Source organism: Lagenorhynchus albirostris, chromosome 15 (genome assembly GCF_949774975.1).
Source record: "Lagenorhynchus albirostris chromosome 15, mLagAlb1.1, whole genome shotgun sequence".
NCBI lineage: Eukaryota > Metazoa > Chordata > Mammalia > Artiodactyla > Delphinidae > Lagenorhynchus > Lagenorhynchus albirostris.
In genome coordinates, this window is record NC_083109.1 from 2,096,961 (window position 1) to 2,114,346 (window position 17,386).

The window sequence follows — 17,386 nt, forward strand, 5'->3', positions numbered from 1 at the left end:
GGATTCATAAAACTGAGGGGCCCGGGGCTGGGAGAAAGACGTGGGGTGATGTGGGATCGGCCTGGGATCTGGCCCCAGCTGGCTTGCTGATGTCCCCATGTGAACTTCCCAAACCTTAGAAGGTTCCTATCCAGCTGAGTCAATACTGAACACACATTCCTATTCGTTTTCCATTAGAACGTGCATCTGAAACCCTTCATTAGCCTATCATTCCAGAAAATAATGACTAACTTCTGGCGGTAGTTTTTCCTTATCCCACAAAGGCACTGTGTAAAACCCTTCCATTACTGTAATTTACTGGTGTAAGGGAAGAAACTGGAGGGACTATTTCCAAGTCCCCGGGAGTCTCCTGCCCCGAGGATGCGGTGCCCGCTTTGTCTGGACATCAGGGTGAGCGAGGGCATCAAGCCGGGTCCAACGGGGCACCGTGCAGCTCCATCCCTGGCTTTGCACAAGGAGGCACGTCACCGTTCCCCTCTGAGGGTTGTTCCAGGAACAGAGGTGCAGCTGGGGGCTCCCAGGGGCTTCGAAAGTCAGCCAACATTTAGTGCAAAAGGTCCCAGAAAGGCTCAAAGTGTCTGGGGAATCAAGGACCAGTCAGGGACAACACCAGCCCTCAGCCTGCCCAGGCCACACCCAGCTATCCGAGGATGCTCCTATCACGATTTCGAGGGGGCGACAGAGTAATTTGCTGCTTTTGTTATCCTAATGAGTAAAGGCAGTTACGCATTTGGGAAAACTGTCTCTATCGATCTATTTGAAAGTAAGATGCAGGAGGCTTGATTTGTGACATCCAGGCAGCTTTACAGAGCGTCCTGGGTCTTGGGGAGAGAGGACCCGCCGCTTCTGTTAACGAGAAAGCCCCTTCCCCAAGCCTGACACTCACTCCCCACCCTGATCCTTAAAGAGCTGGCTGTTGGCAGCCCTCATCTGTTTCCTTTGGCTGCTTGTAGCTAATATGGCCACCCGCCGCCTGCCCCTGCCCCTCAGGGGCCTGCAGGGCCCAGCTGCCCAGGGTTCCTGCAGAAATAATGTCATATCCCGTTCCCTTTGCTGACACCAGGCTGGCCCAAGCGTCCCAGTTCCGAGAGACGATCAATCATAAACGCAATCCACCTTGTTGCAGCAGCAGCCCCGAGGCGGAGCCAGGGGAGAAGGGTCGATAAATGTTTGCTTTCGCGGGCCCCGCCTCCCCCCAAGCCGGACGCCCACTGACCCCTCCTCAGAGGCCCGGGAAGCTGGCCTCAGGTTGCCCGGCACCGCAGACCTTCCCCACAGCCGGGAAGTTTTCCCAGGATGGGTGCCCGCCGGGGAGCCAGGGAGGGGCAGCCTCTAAGATGCACTTGACGGTTACACGTGACGGTTACACTTGACGTTCAGATCAACAAGCAATACCCTTTACTCTAAGTATGTTCCCGATACTCCTGCATAAAAATGATTCCTTGTTTCTCTGAAGTTCAAATGTAACCCAAGTCCTATATTTTAGCAGTAACTTCTGGCAGCCCCAGCAAGGACCTCAGCAGTGGTGCTTGACTCAGCTCCCCACTCGACCTGAGCTGAGCAGTTGTCCCAAGGACAACCCCGCCCCCAATCAGGAGACAGCGGGGTTGCGGTTCTCAAACGTAAGCAAGTGCAGAATCACCTGGGAGCCCGGCTGCTGGCCCCGGGGCCCCATCTGCAGAGTCTGAATCAGCAGGTGCGGCCACAAGCGATGCATTTGTGACGTGTTCCCAGCTGATGCTGCAGGTCCCTGAGCGGGGGTCCCAGCATCGGCTGGGGCTTCCCCCCACATCCACACCAAGGGGCCGGGGCAGCTTCCTCCACCTCCCCAGGCCCTGAGTCTAAAGGGGAGAGGGGGGTGCCCACTTCCTGGTCATTATGTCACCCAGAGGCCAGATGCTATAAAGTGGCCGTTACCATTTATGCTGGACAGGAGCCCACGGGAAGACAGGCTCTGGGTCAGCTCTGAGGGGAACCAAGGCCTCAGGCACTCAGCTCACCTCCTCGGGCTGGGGGTCGGCCCTCTCATGGGCTTCCTGTTGTGCTTGGAATCAAACCCCAAGGGTGCCCAGGAGGCCTCAGGTGGCTGGCCTGCTCTCTGACCTGCCCCAGGACCTTTGCACATGCTCTTTCCACCCCTAGTTCCCTCCCAGCCCTTCTCTCAGCGCTGTTCCTCATCACGCATCAGCTCTTGGTCCACAGGGCGCCTCCGCAGAGGGACCTTCCCTGATCTACAGCCGGCCCCATGACCCAGTGCCCCGTGGGTTTCCTTCTGAGCCTAATCATCACTGCAATAGCTTCATTCCCTGTTTTTGCTCTTTTGTCTGTGGCCCCTCTGGACAGTGAGGTCTGTGGAGCAGGGACCCCGCTCCCCAGTGCACACAGCGGGTACTCGCAAACACCCGCTAAAATAAACGCGTCAGCGACGAGTCCCACGGTGCCCCCGCGGCGGCGGGGGCTGCGTGGCCCTCCCCTAGCATGGGGGCCCTCCCCTAGCGTGGGGCCCCGCCCGCCCTCGGGGCCCGGGGCTCACCTGGCCTGGAGCCTTCGTCCACGGAGCCGTTGTACAGCTGGCTGAGGAACTCGGGGCGGTTGTCGTTCATGTCAATCACGTAGATGTACAGGTCGATGGGGTTCTCCACCTTGTTGCCGTTCATGTCCACGGCGTGGGCTCGGAGCTGGAAAGCAGCACACGCCATCAGGGCCGGCGGCCGCCCGGTGGGGACACACCTGCCTGGCCGCCTAAGAACAGCCGAAAGCAGCTTCCTGGGACCCACAGCACTGGGACGGTGGTGACGTAACAGCTCCGGGCCCCCCGAGGGGCAGCCCGGGGACACGTCATGAGCCTCGGCTCTCTGTGGAAATGGGGAAGGGTCCCGAGAGGGCAAAACCGGGTGTCCCATGGGAGCCTGAAACCGACCCGAGGGCCCACGCCGATGCCCACCCAGGACCCACGCAGACCGTCCCCACGCTATTGCCCATGAGGGTTCACGTCCACCTAGAGTAGCTACACAAAGGCCACTTGTGCCAACCAGGGCTGGGGGCTTAGACTCCTGCCGCTGAGAGGTCAGGCCTGGGAGAGACACATGGGGGCCCTGAACTTGGGGGTCCACTGTGAGGCCACCCTGCTGCCCATTCACACCCCGGCTTATCTGTTCTTGGGGCAGCAAAGCGGAAACGGGTCCAGGGGCCCTGGGGTGGAAGCCCCCACTCTGCTGGGGAAGGGGCTCCAGGGAACTGCATCTGGGAACGACTTGAAGGTACAAAGGGAAGAGACCCCCTCCACTCGGCCTGCAGCGTCCAGAGGGGCTGCTCAGACTCACCCCTTCACTTCTGGATTTTTTTCTTTTATTCACTCATTCACTCATTAATCCATTCCCTCAGTCAATATCTATCGAGGGCCCATCTGTGCCAGGCACTGGGCTGCACCCTAGACTATGGCTCAGTGAGACACGGGGCTGCCCTGGGGCTTCTCGTGTAGAAGGGAGACGGACCCTGAGAAGGAAAGGAAGCAGTACAGAACGCGTGTGACCACAGCGACCTGCTGGGGTGGGGAGGAGGCCAGGCAGAGGAGATGACGTTGGAGCTGAGCCCTGGACAAGGGGCCAAGAGGACAGCAAGTGTGGAGGCCTCCGTGGGGCACGCACAGTGGCTGAGCTCTGCAGGCAGCAGCGGGGGCTGGAGCAGGACCACTGGGGACCTGGGATTTAGACAGGAAAACCAAGTCTTGGCGAGTGGAAGGGACCTGCCTGGGGTCTCTCCAGCCAGAGCTGTGACTGTCACACAGCCATGTCCCGGACCCCATCTCTCTGTGGAAATCACGTTACCCTCCAAGCTGGACACACCAGACCTCAGGGTCTTTACACCAAGACAGTGCCAAGCCAAGGGTGGCCAGAAGAGCCTGTGCTCCAGGCCTCCAGGGGGAGGGGTCTCTCAGCAGGGGCCCAACCCACAGTTGTCCACGCCACCCCCTCGGTGCCCTGCACCCTGTGCTCTGCCAGCCTCAGGGGAGAGGCAGCGGTGCCCATCCTTGCCTGCAGGAGGGGCCTCGTGCTAACTGCAGCACGCCAGCCCCAGCCCGACAGCCCCGGGTGGAATTTTACCCTTGAAACAGTGTGTTTAGTGGGGAGCTCCAGGCTGGCTTCACAGACCAGGTGATCTGAGTCATCAGAAGGGGACAAATGAGCACTGATTCCCGGGACCCGCAGCCGAGAGGCTTGAAGTATCGTGTTTAAACGTCTCAGGATGCTGTGCGGTTGTTTCCACTAGCCACCCGCCCCAGCCGCCGTCCGTCCCCAGTTCCGGGAGCCCCGGGCTGCACCTGCCCTGCTGCGGAAGTCCTTCCCGCGGGCCACCAGGCCATCCTTCATCTTGTCAAGTGCAGCCAGGCGATAAGGCACTGAGCCAAAGGCTGAGAAGACTTTTAAAGGGTAATTCTGAGCTAAACTTAAAGTTATCTTCTACCTAGAGTGACACTGCCGCTCGGGCCGCTGTCTTCAGCAGCAGGAGCACCCCGAGTGGAGCCAATGACAGAAAGCGGCTGGTGCGGTTCTCCTCGCCCACAGCCCCCAAGCTTAAATAACATTCGATGGCGTCCGCTGGAAATCTCTAAGAGCGCCCCCAGCCCCGTCCATCTCTCAGGCTGCGCACACAGCCGCCGGCTGGGCGACGGGGGTCTGTCTTGGTGGTGGAGACAAGAAACGTCCTGCGACTTGCAAATCTGAGCATCGCACGCCAAGCGAATTCCCATGATGCACTGTGGGTGCCTGTGGACCGTGTGCGGGACCCCGTTCTCTCCCCTCCCAGGTGCTCGCTCTTCGTGTCTTAATCGTGAGCCATTGGTTTCTTCCTGGGGCACGGGACCCGGAACGTTCTATGTGGGCCCTGGAAGTGGCCTCACGTGGACTCTGGAGGCTGTCTTCCATCACCACCAGCCTCTGGCTCTCGCTGCGCCCTGGCTCGGGCTGGGGGTGCCCCCAGAACTCCACACGCACTGCCTTACCTCACAGCTCCCAAGAACCCGTGAGCTGGGTGCTGTCCGATCCCTATTTTAGAGATGGGGAAACGGAGGCACAGGAAGATTAGCGAACTTGCCCGAGATGACGGTATGCGGGAGAACCCGACAGCAAGCCCTCTTACGGAGCCCTGAGAGAACCTTCTGGGGAGTCACCTTGCAGGGCAGTGACAGCTCGTCTGTCTCGTGTTGGTGGGCCGCCACGCGGTCGTCTCACGCTGACCCGTGTCCAGTTTACCAGCTCCCTCTCAGGTGGGAGGTCATCCCACCCACTCCACAGGCAAAGGTGCCGGTGGAACTGGGGTCGGGGGGAGCAGAGAGGATTCTAAAAGGGCTGCAAGGATGTGGGGCGCTGGTCTCAGGAGTGAGGGCAACGGGGCTCACCCCGTGATCAGGTCAGTCATGTGGCGGGCTTGGCTTCAGTGGCAGGGAGACTGTCTGGGTGGACAGAGGTAGCCTCGTGGCCTCTAACATCAGAGCACTTTTCCTGGCCAGCGGCAGGCGAGAGCGTGAGAGACTTGTAGCGCCATCAGGGGGTGGGAGCGGCCCCTGGCCAACAGCCGCAAGGAACTGGGGGCCTGTCTGCCTCCAGCGCTTGCCCTCAGTCTCCCAGTCAGCACGGACTCGTTGGCAGGCGAGGGGAGCTGACCTTGACCTTGAGCCATGCCGTGAGCACTGTGGTGGCAGCACACAGCCCCCGTGGGGCGCCAACAGTCACGTTGAGTCGGTGTGTTTCCTGCCGCGAGGCTGGCTGAACACGTGTTGGCTGGATTGTCTCGCTGGTTCTGTGCACCCACCGTGGCGGTTAACGGTGGCCCGGGAACTCGGGAGACCCCAGACCACTGCCAGTCGGGTCTCCTTTCCCCAGACCTGGCTCCTGCCTTCCCAGCAGCGGGTCTGGGGGGTGCGGAAGGGGGCTCAGGGAGGCGTGTGGTGTCCTCGGCATCGAGCAGCTCTCGGGGTGCCCGGAGCTGGGGAGCCTCAGGAATGGACGTAACGCTGGGTGCAGCTCTGGGCCGCTTGCGCCGAGGCGCAGATGGGGCGCTGGAGGCCCAGACAGCCACAAGGTGGGGTCCTCAAGCTTCGGCCTTCCTGTCGATCCCACCTCAAAGGGGGCCACGAGCCTCATGGCCTTGTGTGACCCGCACAGTCACACGGGCCCTGTGTTCAGAAGGGCCTGCGTGTGGTTCAATGCTCTGCCGTCACTGTCTTAAAATCCTTAGTAAGCTCGGAGGGGCCCCTGTTTCATTTTGTGTCGGACCCGGAAATTCTGTAGCCGTCCTGAACATAGGGGAGTAATCCACTGAGAGAGGAAACCCTCGTGGCTCAGAGGGGACTGCCCGCCCCCCAGGATGGGCTCCCGCAGGTGCACCTGCTTCTGACGGGACATCAGGAGTCCCTCGGGGAGGCCACCGTTGCCAGTGACAGAACCAGCCTCCTCCCACCCACTCCCTCCCTTCTGCGAATGGGCTGTGAGCGTCCCCCAAGGGCTGGGCTCTGGTCTCGGGCCAGGGGATGTGGTGTGGACAAGCCTGACGGCTCCCTGCCCGCGTGGAGCCTTCCTTCTGGTCCAGGAGGTGGACAATTAACCCGAAACGAATAACCAGCAAACACGAGGCGCAGCAGAGCCTGTGGCCACACTTAGCACCTCGGGCTGGAGCCGAGCGAGCTCAGAGCCGGTCAGCAGGACGACACGGGCAGAAGGCTGTGAAGTCCATCCTCTCACGTGAACGTCTTTGTTTGTAAATTACAATCCAGGAACTGGGAGCTCCGACGTCTTGACGATAACCCCAAAGGCAGCCTTCCCAGGGGCTGGGCTCCATCCTAAATGCCTCACGTGTGGTCACCCGTGAGTCCTCGCAACGACACGCTGATGCAGCCTGGTCCTCCGCCCCCTTCGCAGGAGAGAGCACCGAGGCCGGAGAGGTCAAGTGCCCAGATCTCACCTGCTGGGGGCGGGGCTCCAGCCCGTGTGACGCCCGCAGGTGCAGACCCTCATCTTTCAAACAAGGATGCAGAGCCCGGAGAGGGGCCTGGCACCAGGGCGGAGGGCCACTCCCACGGGCCACCAGGCTGTGAGGCCAAGGAGGAAACGGGTGGACAGTCCCTTTCAGCTGAACCCTGAAGTCTCCACTTTCTCCTCCTTTCTCCCTCTCCACGCACAGCTCCGAGATGCAAACAGCAGTGCTGGCTTCAGAGCTGCCTTTCCGCTCTCAGGGAGGCAGGAACAGAAGGGCTGCAGGAGGCATGTCTGGCCATCACAGAGGCCGGGGATGGCACAGCAGCCTCTCGACCTCCCCGCCGACCGTCAGAGCTCCTGGCAGGTCACGTGGATCCACGTCTTCCAGGTGGATCCAGTTCTACCAGTCGCTCCCCCAGTGTGTCCCAGACCCTCCCAGCATCACCCGGAACGTGTTACAAGTGCAAATTCTTGGCCCACCCAGCCCCATGAAACAGACACTCTGGGGCGGTGCCCCACACACCCCTGGGCTTTTCTGATACAGACTTGGGTTTGCCCTCCCCCCGCTCAGGGACCTGAGGCCATGGACACTCACGTGGTAGGAGGCTCGCTCCTCCCGGTCCATGGGCCGTGTGACATACATCCGGCCAGACATGGAGTCGATGCTGAAGACCTCCACCGGGGGCTGGTCGGCGCCCACGCCCGTGATGCTGTAGCGGATGGGGATGTCGCTGTCTTTGTCGGACCGGATCTGGAAGGAGGAGCAGGTGGAGGGGAGGGTCAGGCTGCAGTGTGAGCAGGGCCACGTTCATCCCACCTGCTGGCCACACACGTGGCCTCTCCCAGGTGCATCTGGGGCCACAGCCAATGCTTCGTCCACTCTGGGGACCGGAAGGGCAAGCAGAGGCCAGGGGTTTACTGAGAGCCACCGCTGCACATCTGGTGGCCCACCAGGTGACAGGGGAGGACAGGACACAATATTCCAAGAGGAAAGGGTGTGCAGCAAGCATGGCAGAGCCAATGACACCGACGGGAGAGCCTGCAAATGATGGTTTGAAGTGGCTGAGGACCCAGTGCAAACACCCAGCACAGCAAACCTCGACAAAGACGAGGGCAAGGGAACAGCACACTCCACGGAGGTCTGAGGGCAAAAGGTCGGGGCCAATACGCTTGTGCCCCCGAGCTGTCATCCGTGTAGGAGGGAACAGATATTTCTGGATGCGCAAAGATGCAGAAAATGTCCTGTGTTCTTGCGCCTTTGACAGAGGCCCTGAGGGGTGGGTCACAGCCAGGATCTCAAGAATGGGGGCTGCGACAGAAACGGCCCACAACCAGTATTTAGACACAGAAACTTAACTCTGAAAATTGCTGTCAATGTGGTTTTATGGAGCTGAGTACAAGCACAAAAAGTTTTTTTTTTTTTTATAACAGAAACTGTATATCGTTGAAAAAACAATTTAATAATGCTTATCTGGGCCCCAAATCCAAAGTAAGTTAGCAAAGCCTGAGAGTTGGGGGAAGAAACGGAAAGAACAGAGAAAAATGCACGATTCTGTGTTTTATGTGGGGTGGGGTGGGGCTACACAGAAACAACATGTCACTTCTGACCAGATCATTAGACAAACATACGTCTTTGGGACACAGAAAGGACACCAGCAGAATTAAACAAAGACGTATGTCTTTCATTTAGATGAAGCAAAGACTCTTGTCACATAAAGGGCAGTTAATAATCATAGACACCGTGAAACACTTGTCCGAAAGTGGGAAACTATAAACAAGCCACAAGGATGTGAAAGGAATAACTGATGGGGTCAAATTAAGATTAGCATAAAACTCTGAACACACCTTTAGAAAACACAACTTCTAAAAATCAAAGCCCAGGGCACCATGGCAACATTTTATAATCAAATGGACCACAACGAAAACCTCAAACTGCACAAAGCAAAACTGACCAGGACATTTTATTAGAATAATGCAATTAAAATTTAACGATAATTTTAAAGAGACATTTTAGAAAACATTCTGAAGTAACCACAGGTTAAGGAATCAGAACTACATTTAGAGGTGATTTAAAAATAGTAAAATGACAAGAAGACGATTACACAGTGAAACCCAAGGAATCTGGCCAGAGACTGAATCAAAGCAAACCCTTAACTTCAAATGTTTTCATCATTAAAGTAGAATTACAGTGAATGAACTGAGCATTTAGCTCCAGAAGGAAAGGAATGACAAAGCAGGATGCGGCAAACACCCAAGTAACTGATTAAGACGAATGCAGAAATTTCTAAATCTGAAAACAGAAAAATTGGAAGAACTGATAAATAGATTCAAGAGCTGTACTTCGGAGAAAAACCCGCAAGAAAATAGATGCACCTTCGGCAAATTTAAGAGAAAAAATAAGACTTAAAAGAACATTTTATTCTTTATATTTTATGTTAGCCAAGTCGAAAATCTTGACGAAACTGTTTATTTTTTGAGAAAATACAAAATTTCAAACTCAGCTAGAAAGAAGAGCAAACATGAAGAGACCACTATTTCTTTAGGAAATTCCTCCGCAAAGGGCTCCAGGGTCAGGTGAGCTTACCTAGGAGGTGTCTGAAAGTTTTCCAGAGCAGAGGACACAAGAGAAAAAGCAATCCCCCTGGTTTTACAAATCCTCCTTGGATACCATTCTCCTCCTGAGAGCACAAAGTAAGGTAACTGCAAACCAGTCCCACACAGAGACGGAGATGTTACGGTCAGAACAGAAATACCAGCAGGTGGGGTTCAACCTGCCCTAGAGCCGCCATCATCACATCCAAACGGGAGGGCTCAGGTGTGACCTGAGAGTGAGTCCTTGTTAGAAGCTCCAGCAGAGCAAACCTCCACAGAGCCTGTATGGTCCTGTTTCTGCTACACTTTTGTAAACGGTCAGGCCACGTTAAATGAGACCAGATTTATGCTGCAAACAAATCGGTCTTACCATGATTGCCTTTGGTAGGAACGTGGCTGACTGTAGAGAGGAAACTTCGGTTTTGGTAGAAAGCTGTACATTGAGATTCTAGTCCTCTTTGTTGTCTTTGAGGTTTTATTTTCTACCTGAAACTGGACTGGATCCGCATTCTTCTAGTTTCCTCAAATATCTGGCCGCGCTTCTCCAAACCAACGTTTCTAATGTTCTCCTGCCTGCTCCCGCCCCCCCCTTTTGGTCACGCCTCACAGTATGCAAGACCTTGGTTCCCCGAGCAGGGAGCGAACCCACGCCCTTGGCAGTGAAAGCGCCTAGTCTTAACCACTGGACCACCAGGGAAGCCCCTTCTCCTGCCTTTCTGACTTGGAATCACTAAGAACAAAACTGCCCTTTCCCCAAAGCCCTGCAAACTAAGGCTGGATGACTGGGTATGAACTTCAGAGAAGCCCCCGAAACAGCTCATGTACCGACAGCCTGCCTGCCTGTTGCCATGCCGACGTTCAGAAAGTTCCCTGGAACATGCAATGACCTCATCAGAGGCAACCAGACTGCAGAAGATGCTGTGAGATCACCAACCAGAAATCTTCTCGACTGGCTGCCCCCAGGACTCAGAAACGGGTTTAGAGCCTGTTCCAACCATTAACTTTGTTTTTCTTTCCCTTCCGTGGAAATGCCTCACATTACACACCTGACTGTTTGCATCCTGCAGAGCCATCCTGCAACCCTGCCTCCTGGAATGAGCCTACTGCTAACTGAACTGAGAGATGGGTTCAGTGAGACGGAGCAACCCGCCAGCCCAGCTGCTAGGCCGAAACTGCTTGGGGGAGTGTCAGAGGCGGGGATGAAGGTTAGCGAGACGCCACCCCCAAACATGCCGCTGGGTGTAGTGACTGTTCTCAGCTGCAGGCCCTTGAGAACCAGCAGGTACAGGAGGGGTTTTCTCTGAGCTCCCTCATCTGCCTGGAGACAGAGACTCAAAGAGGCTCAGGTGTCACAGATCCCCTCCCCCCACGGTGGGGTTATCACCTGAGGAGGATTATTGCCTCTAGTCTTGGGAGGGGGGCTAGAAGAGACAAGCACACCCAGGCCGACCTGCCACACGACCACACCTCCCACCCCTCCTCCAAGGGTCCATCATCTTTCCTACAAGTCACTTCCTCTCCCCTGAGAGGCCTACATTCCCCTCCCCTTTTCCTCTTAGACTTGAATTCTCAGCCATCTTGGGGAGCTACTCATTTTCCCTGGGTCCCCCATGTATGCATGACACACTCGTGTTAATACACTTCTGCTGCTTGTTCTCTTGTTAATCTTTTATTACGGGGGTCTCAGCCAGGAACTCAGAAGGGGCGAGAGAAATTTACTTTTCCTCCCCCTACACGCCTAAGTGGGATTTATCTCAGAAACTAAGGGTGGCTTTTTCTCGGGCAACTTATTTCTGTAGCACAATCATCATCACAGGCTGGTCTCCACGGAGGCTCCACAGAGATTTGATAATGAACATCCTTTCCAGCTGAACCTGGACCATAGAACAAGCCATTCCCCAGAAAACGCCACTTCCCAGAAAATTCGGTCCAATAGAGGACACCTTTCCTAAACCAGCATTTCCTGTTAACACACCAGAGTCGACCCCCCCAGGTCATGAGCGTGGGGGCAGGGACCCCAGCCGCCCCAACGGCCTCTTACGTCCTTCGCGACAGGATGGGGAAGAGAAAATATCAGGAACCGATGGTCCGAAGAAGGCGACGCTTTCACCCCACAGGCATCACAGAGGTCAGCGCGACCTGGTCTGCTTGCGCACCGACGCGGGCCTCCGAGAGGAGCCACGCGCGCGCGCACACACGCACGCACACACACACGCACGCGCACGCACTGTCCGTGACGGGCGCCTTCGCTCCGGCTTCCCCAGCTCCGCCCTCCTCCCTCTCCTACTGTCACGTCCGGTTCTCCTAGTCCTTGTCCGCCCTGAGCAAGACCACTGAGAATGGCTGGGCCGGACGCCCCCCACGGACCCCTGGGCCGGGGTACCGCCCGCCTTCTGCCTGGATTGAGGGGGGCGTGGGAGCCCGTACGGCCCTGCAGAGATTGGGGGCGTGGGGGACACACCGGCCCACGCAGTGTGCTTCCCCACCCCACCCTCTCCGGGCCAGGCTGCCCGTCCTTCACAGGGAAGTTAGTGATGAAACGGATGAAAAGAACCCGCTACACATTTCAAGATTTCATTTTTTGCAAAGAAATCTCATTACATCCTGACCGTCGAGCCGCGTTCCCTTAATTCTCCAGGCGCCTTCTGAAATACGCACAGGGTGCCCTGAATTCTCCCACAGTTTACCGTATTAAGAAGAAATACTGTGCAGATGAATTCACCAGATCAGGGGAGAGCAGTTTCCCCTTGATTTGTGTCTGGAAAATGAGAAAAACATCACAGCAGCGTCCGGAAGGACCGTGAATAAAGAGTGGAGGTGGGCATTTCCATCACCCATCTCACCTTTATGATGCCACCGAGAATTATGCTCTTTTGCATTTGTTACTAGAGGACAGAACAGATGGTAAAAGGTTAGTTTAAAGTGATGTCGACATTAAAATAACGTATGGTGCCTGGCCATTGTGTTCGCCAGGGACCTCGCTCGGAGGGCTGGATCCGTCCTTAGGAAAGGCTGGATGAAATGCAGGATTCTGGCAGGCTCTCCCCCAAGGAGAAGGTATTTTTTTTTTTTTTTTATCTGAGAATGCCTTTATTTTGCATTCATTTTTTTTTATTTTTTTTAATTTTTTTATTTTTTTTATTTTTTTACATCTTTATTGGGGTATAATTGCTTTACAATGGTGTGTTAGTTTCTGCTTTATAACAAAGTGAATCAGTCATACATAAACATATGTTCCCATATGTCTTCCCTGTTGCGTCTCCCTCCCTCCCACCCTCCCCATCCCACCCCTCCAGGCTGTCACAAAGCACCGAGCCAATATCCCTGTGCCATGCAGCTGCTTCCCACTAGCTATCTACCTTACTGCGTTTGTTAGTGTGTATATGCCCATGACTCTCTCTCGCCCTGTCACAGCTCACCCTTCCCCCTCCCCATAACCTCAAGTCCGTTCTCTAAGAGGTCTGCGTCTTTATTCCTGCTTTACCCCTAGGTTTTTCATGACATTTTTTTTCTTAAATTCCATATATATGTGTTAGCATACGGTATTTGTCTCTCTCTTTCTGACTTACTTCACTCTGTATGACAGACTCTAGGTCTATCCACCTCATTACAAATAGCTCAATTTCGTTTCTTTTTATGGCTGAGTAATATTCCATTGTATATATGTGCCACATCTTCTTTATCCATTCATCCGATGATGGGCATTTAGGTTGTTTCCATCTCCGGGCTATTGTAAATAGAGCTGCAATGAACATTTTGGTACATGTCTCTTTTTGAATTATGGTTTTCTCAGGGTATATGCCCAGTAGTGGGATTGCTGGGTCATATGGTAGTTCTATTTGTAGCTTTTTAAGGAACCTCCATACTGTTCTCCACAGTGGCTGTATCAATTTACATTCCCACCAACAGTGTAAGAGGGTTCCCTTTTCTCCACACCCTCTCCAGCATTTATTGTTTCTAGATTTTTTGATGATGGCCATTCTGACTGGTGTGAGATGATATCGCATTGTAGTTTTGATTTGCATTTCTCTAATGATTAGTGATGTTGAGCATTCTTTCATGTGTTTGTTGGCAGTCTGTATATCTTCTTTGGAGAAATGTCTATTTAGGTCTTCTGCCCATTTTTGGATTGGGTTGTTTGTTTTCTTGTTATTGAGCTGCATGAGCTGCTTGTAAATTTTGGAGATTAATCCTTTGTCGGTTGCTTCATTTGCAAATATTTTCTCCCATTCTGAGGGTTGTCTTTTGGTCTTGTTTATGGTTTCCTTTGCTGTGCAAAAGCTTTGAAGTTTCATTAGGTCCCATTTGTTTATTTTTGTTTTTATTCCCATTACTCTAGGAGGTGGGTCAGAAAGGATCTTGCTTTGATTTATGTCATAGAGTGTTCTGCCTATGTTTTCCTCTAAGAGTTTGATAGTTTCTGGCCTTACATTTAGGTCTTTAATCCATTTTGAGCTTATTTTTGTGTATGGTGTTAGGGAGTGATCTAATCTCATACTTTTACATGTACCTGTCCAGTTTTCCCAGCACCACTTATTGAAGAGGCTGTCCTTTCTCCATTGTACATTACTGCCACCTTTATCATAGATAAGGTGACCATATATGCATGGGTTTATCTCTGGGCTTTCTATCCTGCTCCATTGATCTATCTTTCTGTTTTTGTGCCAGTACCATACCGTCTTGATGACTGTAGCTTTGTAGTATAGTCTGAAGTCAGGGAGCCTGATTCCTCCAGTTCCTTCTTTCGTTCTCAGGATTGCTTTGGCTATTCGGGGTCTTTTGTGTTTCCATACAAATTGCGAAATTTTTTGTTCTAGTTCTGTGAAAAATGCCAGTGGTAGTTTGATAGGGATTGCATTGAATCTATAGATTGCTTTGGGTAGTAGAGTCATTTTCACAATGTTGATTCTTCCAATCCAAGAACATGGTATATCTCTCCATCTATTTATATCGTCTTTAATTTCTTTCATCAGTGTCTTATAATTTTCTGCATACAGGTCTTTTGTCTCCTTAGGTAGGTTTATTCCTAGATATTTTATTCTTTTTGTTGCAATGGTAAATGGGAGTGTTTTCTTGATTTCACTTTCAGATTTTTCATCATTAGTATATAGGAATGCCAGAGATTTCTGTGCATTAATTTTGTATCCTGCCACTTTACCAAATTCATTGATTAGCTCTAGTAGTTTTCTGGTAGCATCTTTAGGGTTCTCTATGTATAGGATCATGTCATCTGCAAACAGTGACAGCTTTACTTCTTCTTTTCCAATTTGGATTCCTTTTATTTCCTTTTCTTCTCTGATTGCTGTGGCTAAAACTTCCAAAACAATGTTGAATAATAGTGGTGAGAGTGGGCAACCTTGTCTTGTTCCTGATCTTAGTGGAAATGCTTTCAGTTTTTCACCATTGAGGATGATGTTTGCTGTGGGCTTGTCATATATGGCCTTTATTATGTTGAGGAAAGTTCCCTCTATGCCTACTTTCTGCAGGGTTTTTATCATAAATGGGTGTTGAATTTTGTCAAAAGCTTTCTCTGCATCTATTGAGATGATCATATGGTTTTTCTCCTTCAATTTGTTAATATGGTTTATCACATTGATAGATTTGCGTATATTGAAGAATCCTTGCATTCCTGGAATAAACCCCACTTGATCATGGTGTATGATCCTTTTAATGTGCTGTTGGATTCTGTTTGCTAGTATTTTGTTGAGGATTTTTGCATCTATGTTCATCAGTGATATTGGCCTGTAGTTTTCTTTCTTTGTGACATCCTTGTCTGGTTTTGGTATCAAGGTGATGGTGGCCTCGTAGAAGGAGTTAGGGAGTGGTCCTCCCTCTGCTATATTTTGGAAGAGTTTGTGAAGGATAGGTGTTAGCTCTTCTCTAAATGTTTGATAGAATTCGCCTGTGAAGCCATCTGGTCCTGGGCTTTTCTTTGTTGGAAGATTTTTAATCACAGTTTCAATTTCAGTGCTTGTGATTGGTCTGTTCATATTTTCTATTTCTTCCTGATTCAGTCTTGGCAGTTTGTGCATTTCTAAGAATTTGTCCATTTCTTCCAGATTGTCCATTTTATTGGCATAGAGTTGCTTGTAGTAATCTCTCATGATCTCTTTTATCTCTGCAGTGTCAGTTGTTACCTCTCCTTTTTCATTTCTAATTCTATTGATTTGAGTCTTCTCCCTTTTTTTCTTGATGAGTCTGGCTAGTGGTTTATCTATTTTGTTTATCTTCTCAAAGAACCAGCTTTTAGTTTTATTGATCTTTGCTATTGTTTCCTTCATTTCTTTTTCATTTATTTCTGATCTGATTTTTATGATTTCTTTCCTTCTGCTAGCTTTGGGGTTTTTTTGTTCTTCTTTCTCTAATTGCTTGAGGTGCAAGGTTAGGTTGTTTATTTGAGATGTTTCCTGCTTCTTAAGGTGGGCTTGTATTGCTATAAACTTCCCCCTTAGAACTGCTAAGGAGAAGGTATTTGCCTAATTTCGAATAAACTTGAAACTTGGAGAAAAGTCACCATGTGTGGTTTTGAATTGCAAACGCCCCGGAGGTTTATTCCCAAAGAATTGAAGGGGAGGAGAATCCCACTGGACCTGCAGAGAAAAACCTGCCTCAGGACAGGCAGAGGCCCAGTCAGCTCAGGGGACACCGTCAGTGCAGGCTGGGCCCCTGGTGTTTCAACAATGTCTTCACTTGGCCCACGTGGCCTGTGCTGTGTGCCAGGCCCCATCACGCTGGACAGACACAGCCCTGCCCTCACGCGGTTCATGGACCAGAGGAATTAGATCTAAAAAAAATGACAGCCTCTCAGTGCAGTATAAAGTGACAATTATAAAATGGGGGAAGAACAGGGTCCGTGAGAGATCCTGATGTAAGGACTTGGGGGGCAAAGAGAATTTTCAAGAATGTCCAGTTAAAATTGAGTGTTTGGTCTTGTCCACCACGGTACATGATTCCTGGACATGTGTGTACATATACACACACAGAAACACGCATACGCACATAAAACAGACATGTAAACACACCCAAACACACACACCTGCACACATACATATAAGCATACACACGTGTGCACATGTGTGCACACGACTGGATCTCCCCTCCTCTTGCTCTAAGTCTCTTGGAAGGCGATGGCTATTCTGCATCTTAATGGCTTTGCCACGCCACTAATAAGGCCTCCCTGACCCTGTCCCCATGTTTTAAAAGATGCTCTCAAAACCCTTAGGATCAAGTTCTTCCACAAGGATGTAATTCTTCAGTGAAGTATTGTAGCGCTTTCTCCTTGTATGATATTAAACCCAGAGACCTTCCCAGGAAAACAGGTTGCAGACTCTCATTTTTGTTACGTTTTGGGAGTTTTGAGCTGCCTGCAGCAGAGGGAGAAGCTCTGAGTCGTGGCAGCAGACGCTTTGCCCCCACCCACCCTGCGCTGGCCAGGACGCAGGCAGGCATATCTACACTTGGCCGTGACTGCGGCTGGCCAGGAGGCTGCGGCCAATTCTCCTTACAATCCGACTCTCACCAGAGCCAGAGTTAAGAGCACTCCTTCACCTTAAATGTACTTGCGGCTTCCCCGCGGCCTCAGCTGGTCCTCACGGCCCTCACGTTGGCCCGCGACGCTGGGGCTTCTAGATTTTCATGCTGACAGAGAATCAGGGTTTTCTCAGGTTTTGTGTCCGTCATCCCGTCTGCTCTGCAGGGACGGCTCGCCTGTTCCCTCCCAACTGTTGAGCACTAATGCTGCCCCACACCCTCCTCTGGGCCCTAGGAACACAAACGTGCTGTCTGTCCCCACGGATGGCAGGTGCAGGCCTGGCATGGTG

At 52.4% G+C, this 17,386-nt stretch overlaps 1 protein-coding gene across 2 annotated transcripts in view; it reads right to left on the reverse strand.

Moving 5' to 3' along the window:
• Positions 1-17,386, reverse strand: part of CDH4 (cadherin 4) — a 557,176-nt gene that overhangs the window by 59,792 nt on the left and 479,998 nt on the right. For both annotated transcript variants that reach the window (XM_060122262.1, XM_060122263.1), the window contains 2 exons: positions 7,570-7,725; positions 2,534-2,678 (listed from right to left, as the gene is read on the reverse strand). In XM_060122262.1, the coding sequence (XP_059978245.1) occupies positions 2,534-2,678; positions 7,570-7,725 (301 nt within the window). The remainder of the gene's footprint in view (positions 1-2,533; positions 2,679-7,569; positions 7,726-17,386) is intronic.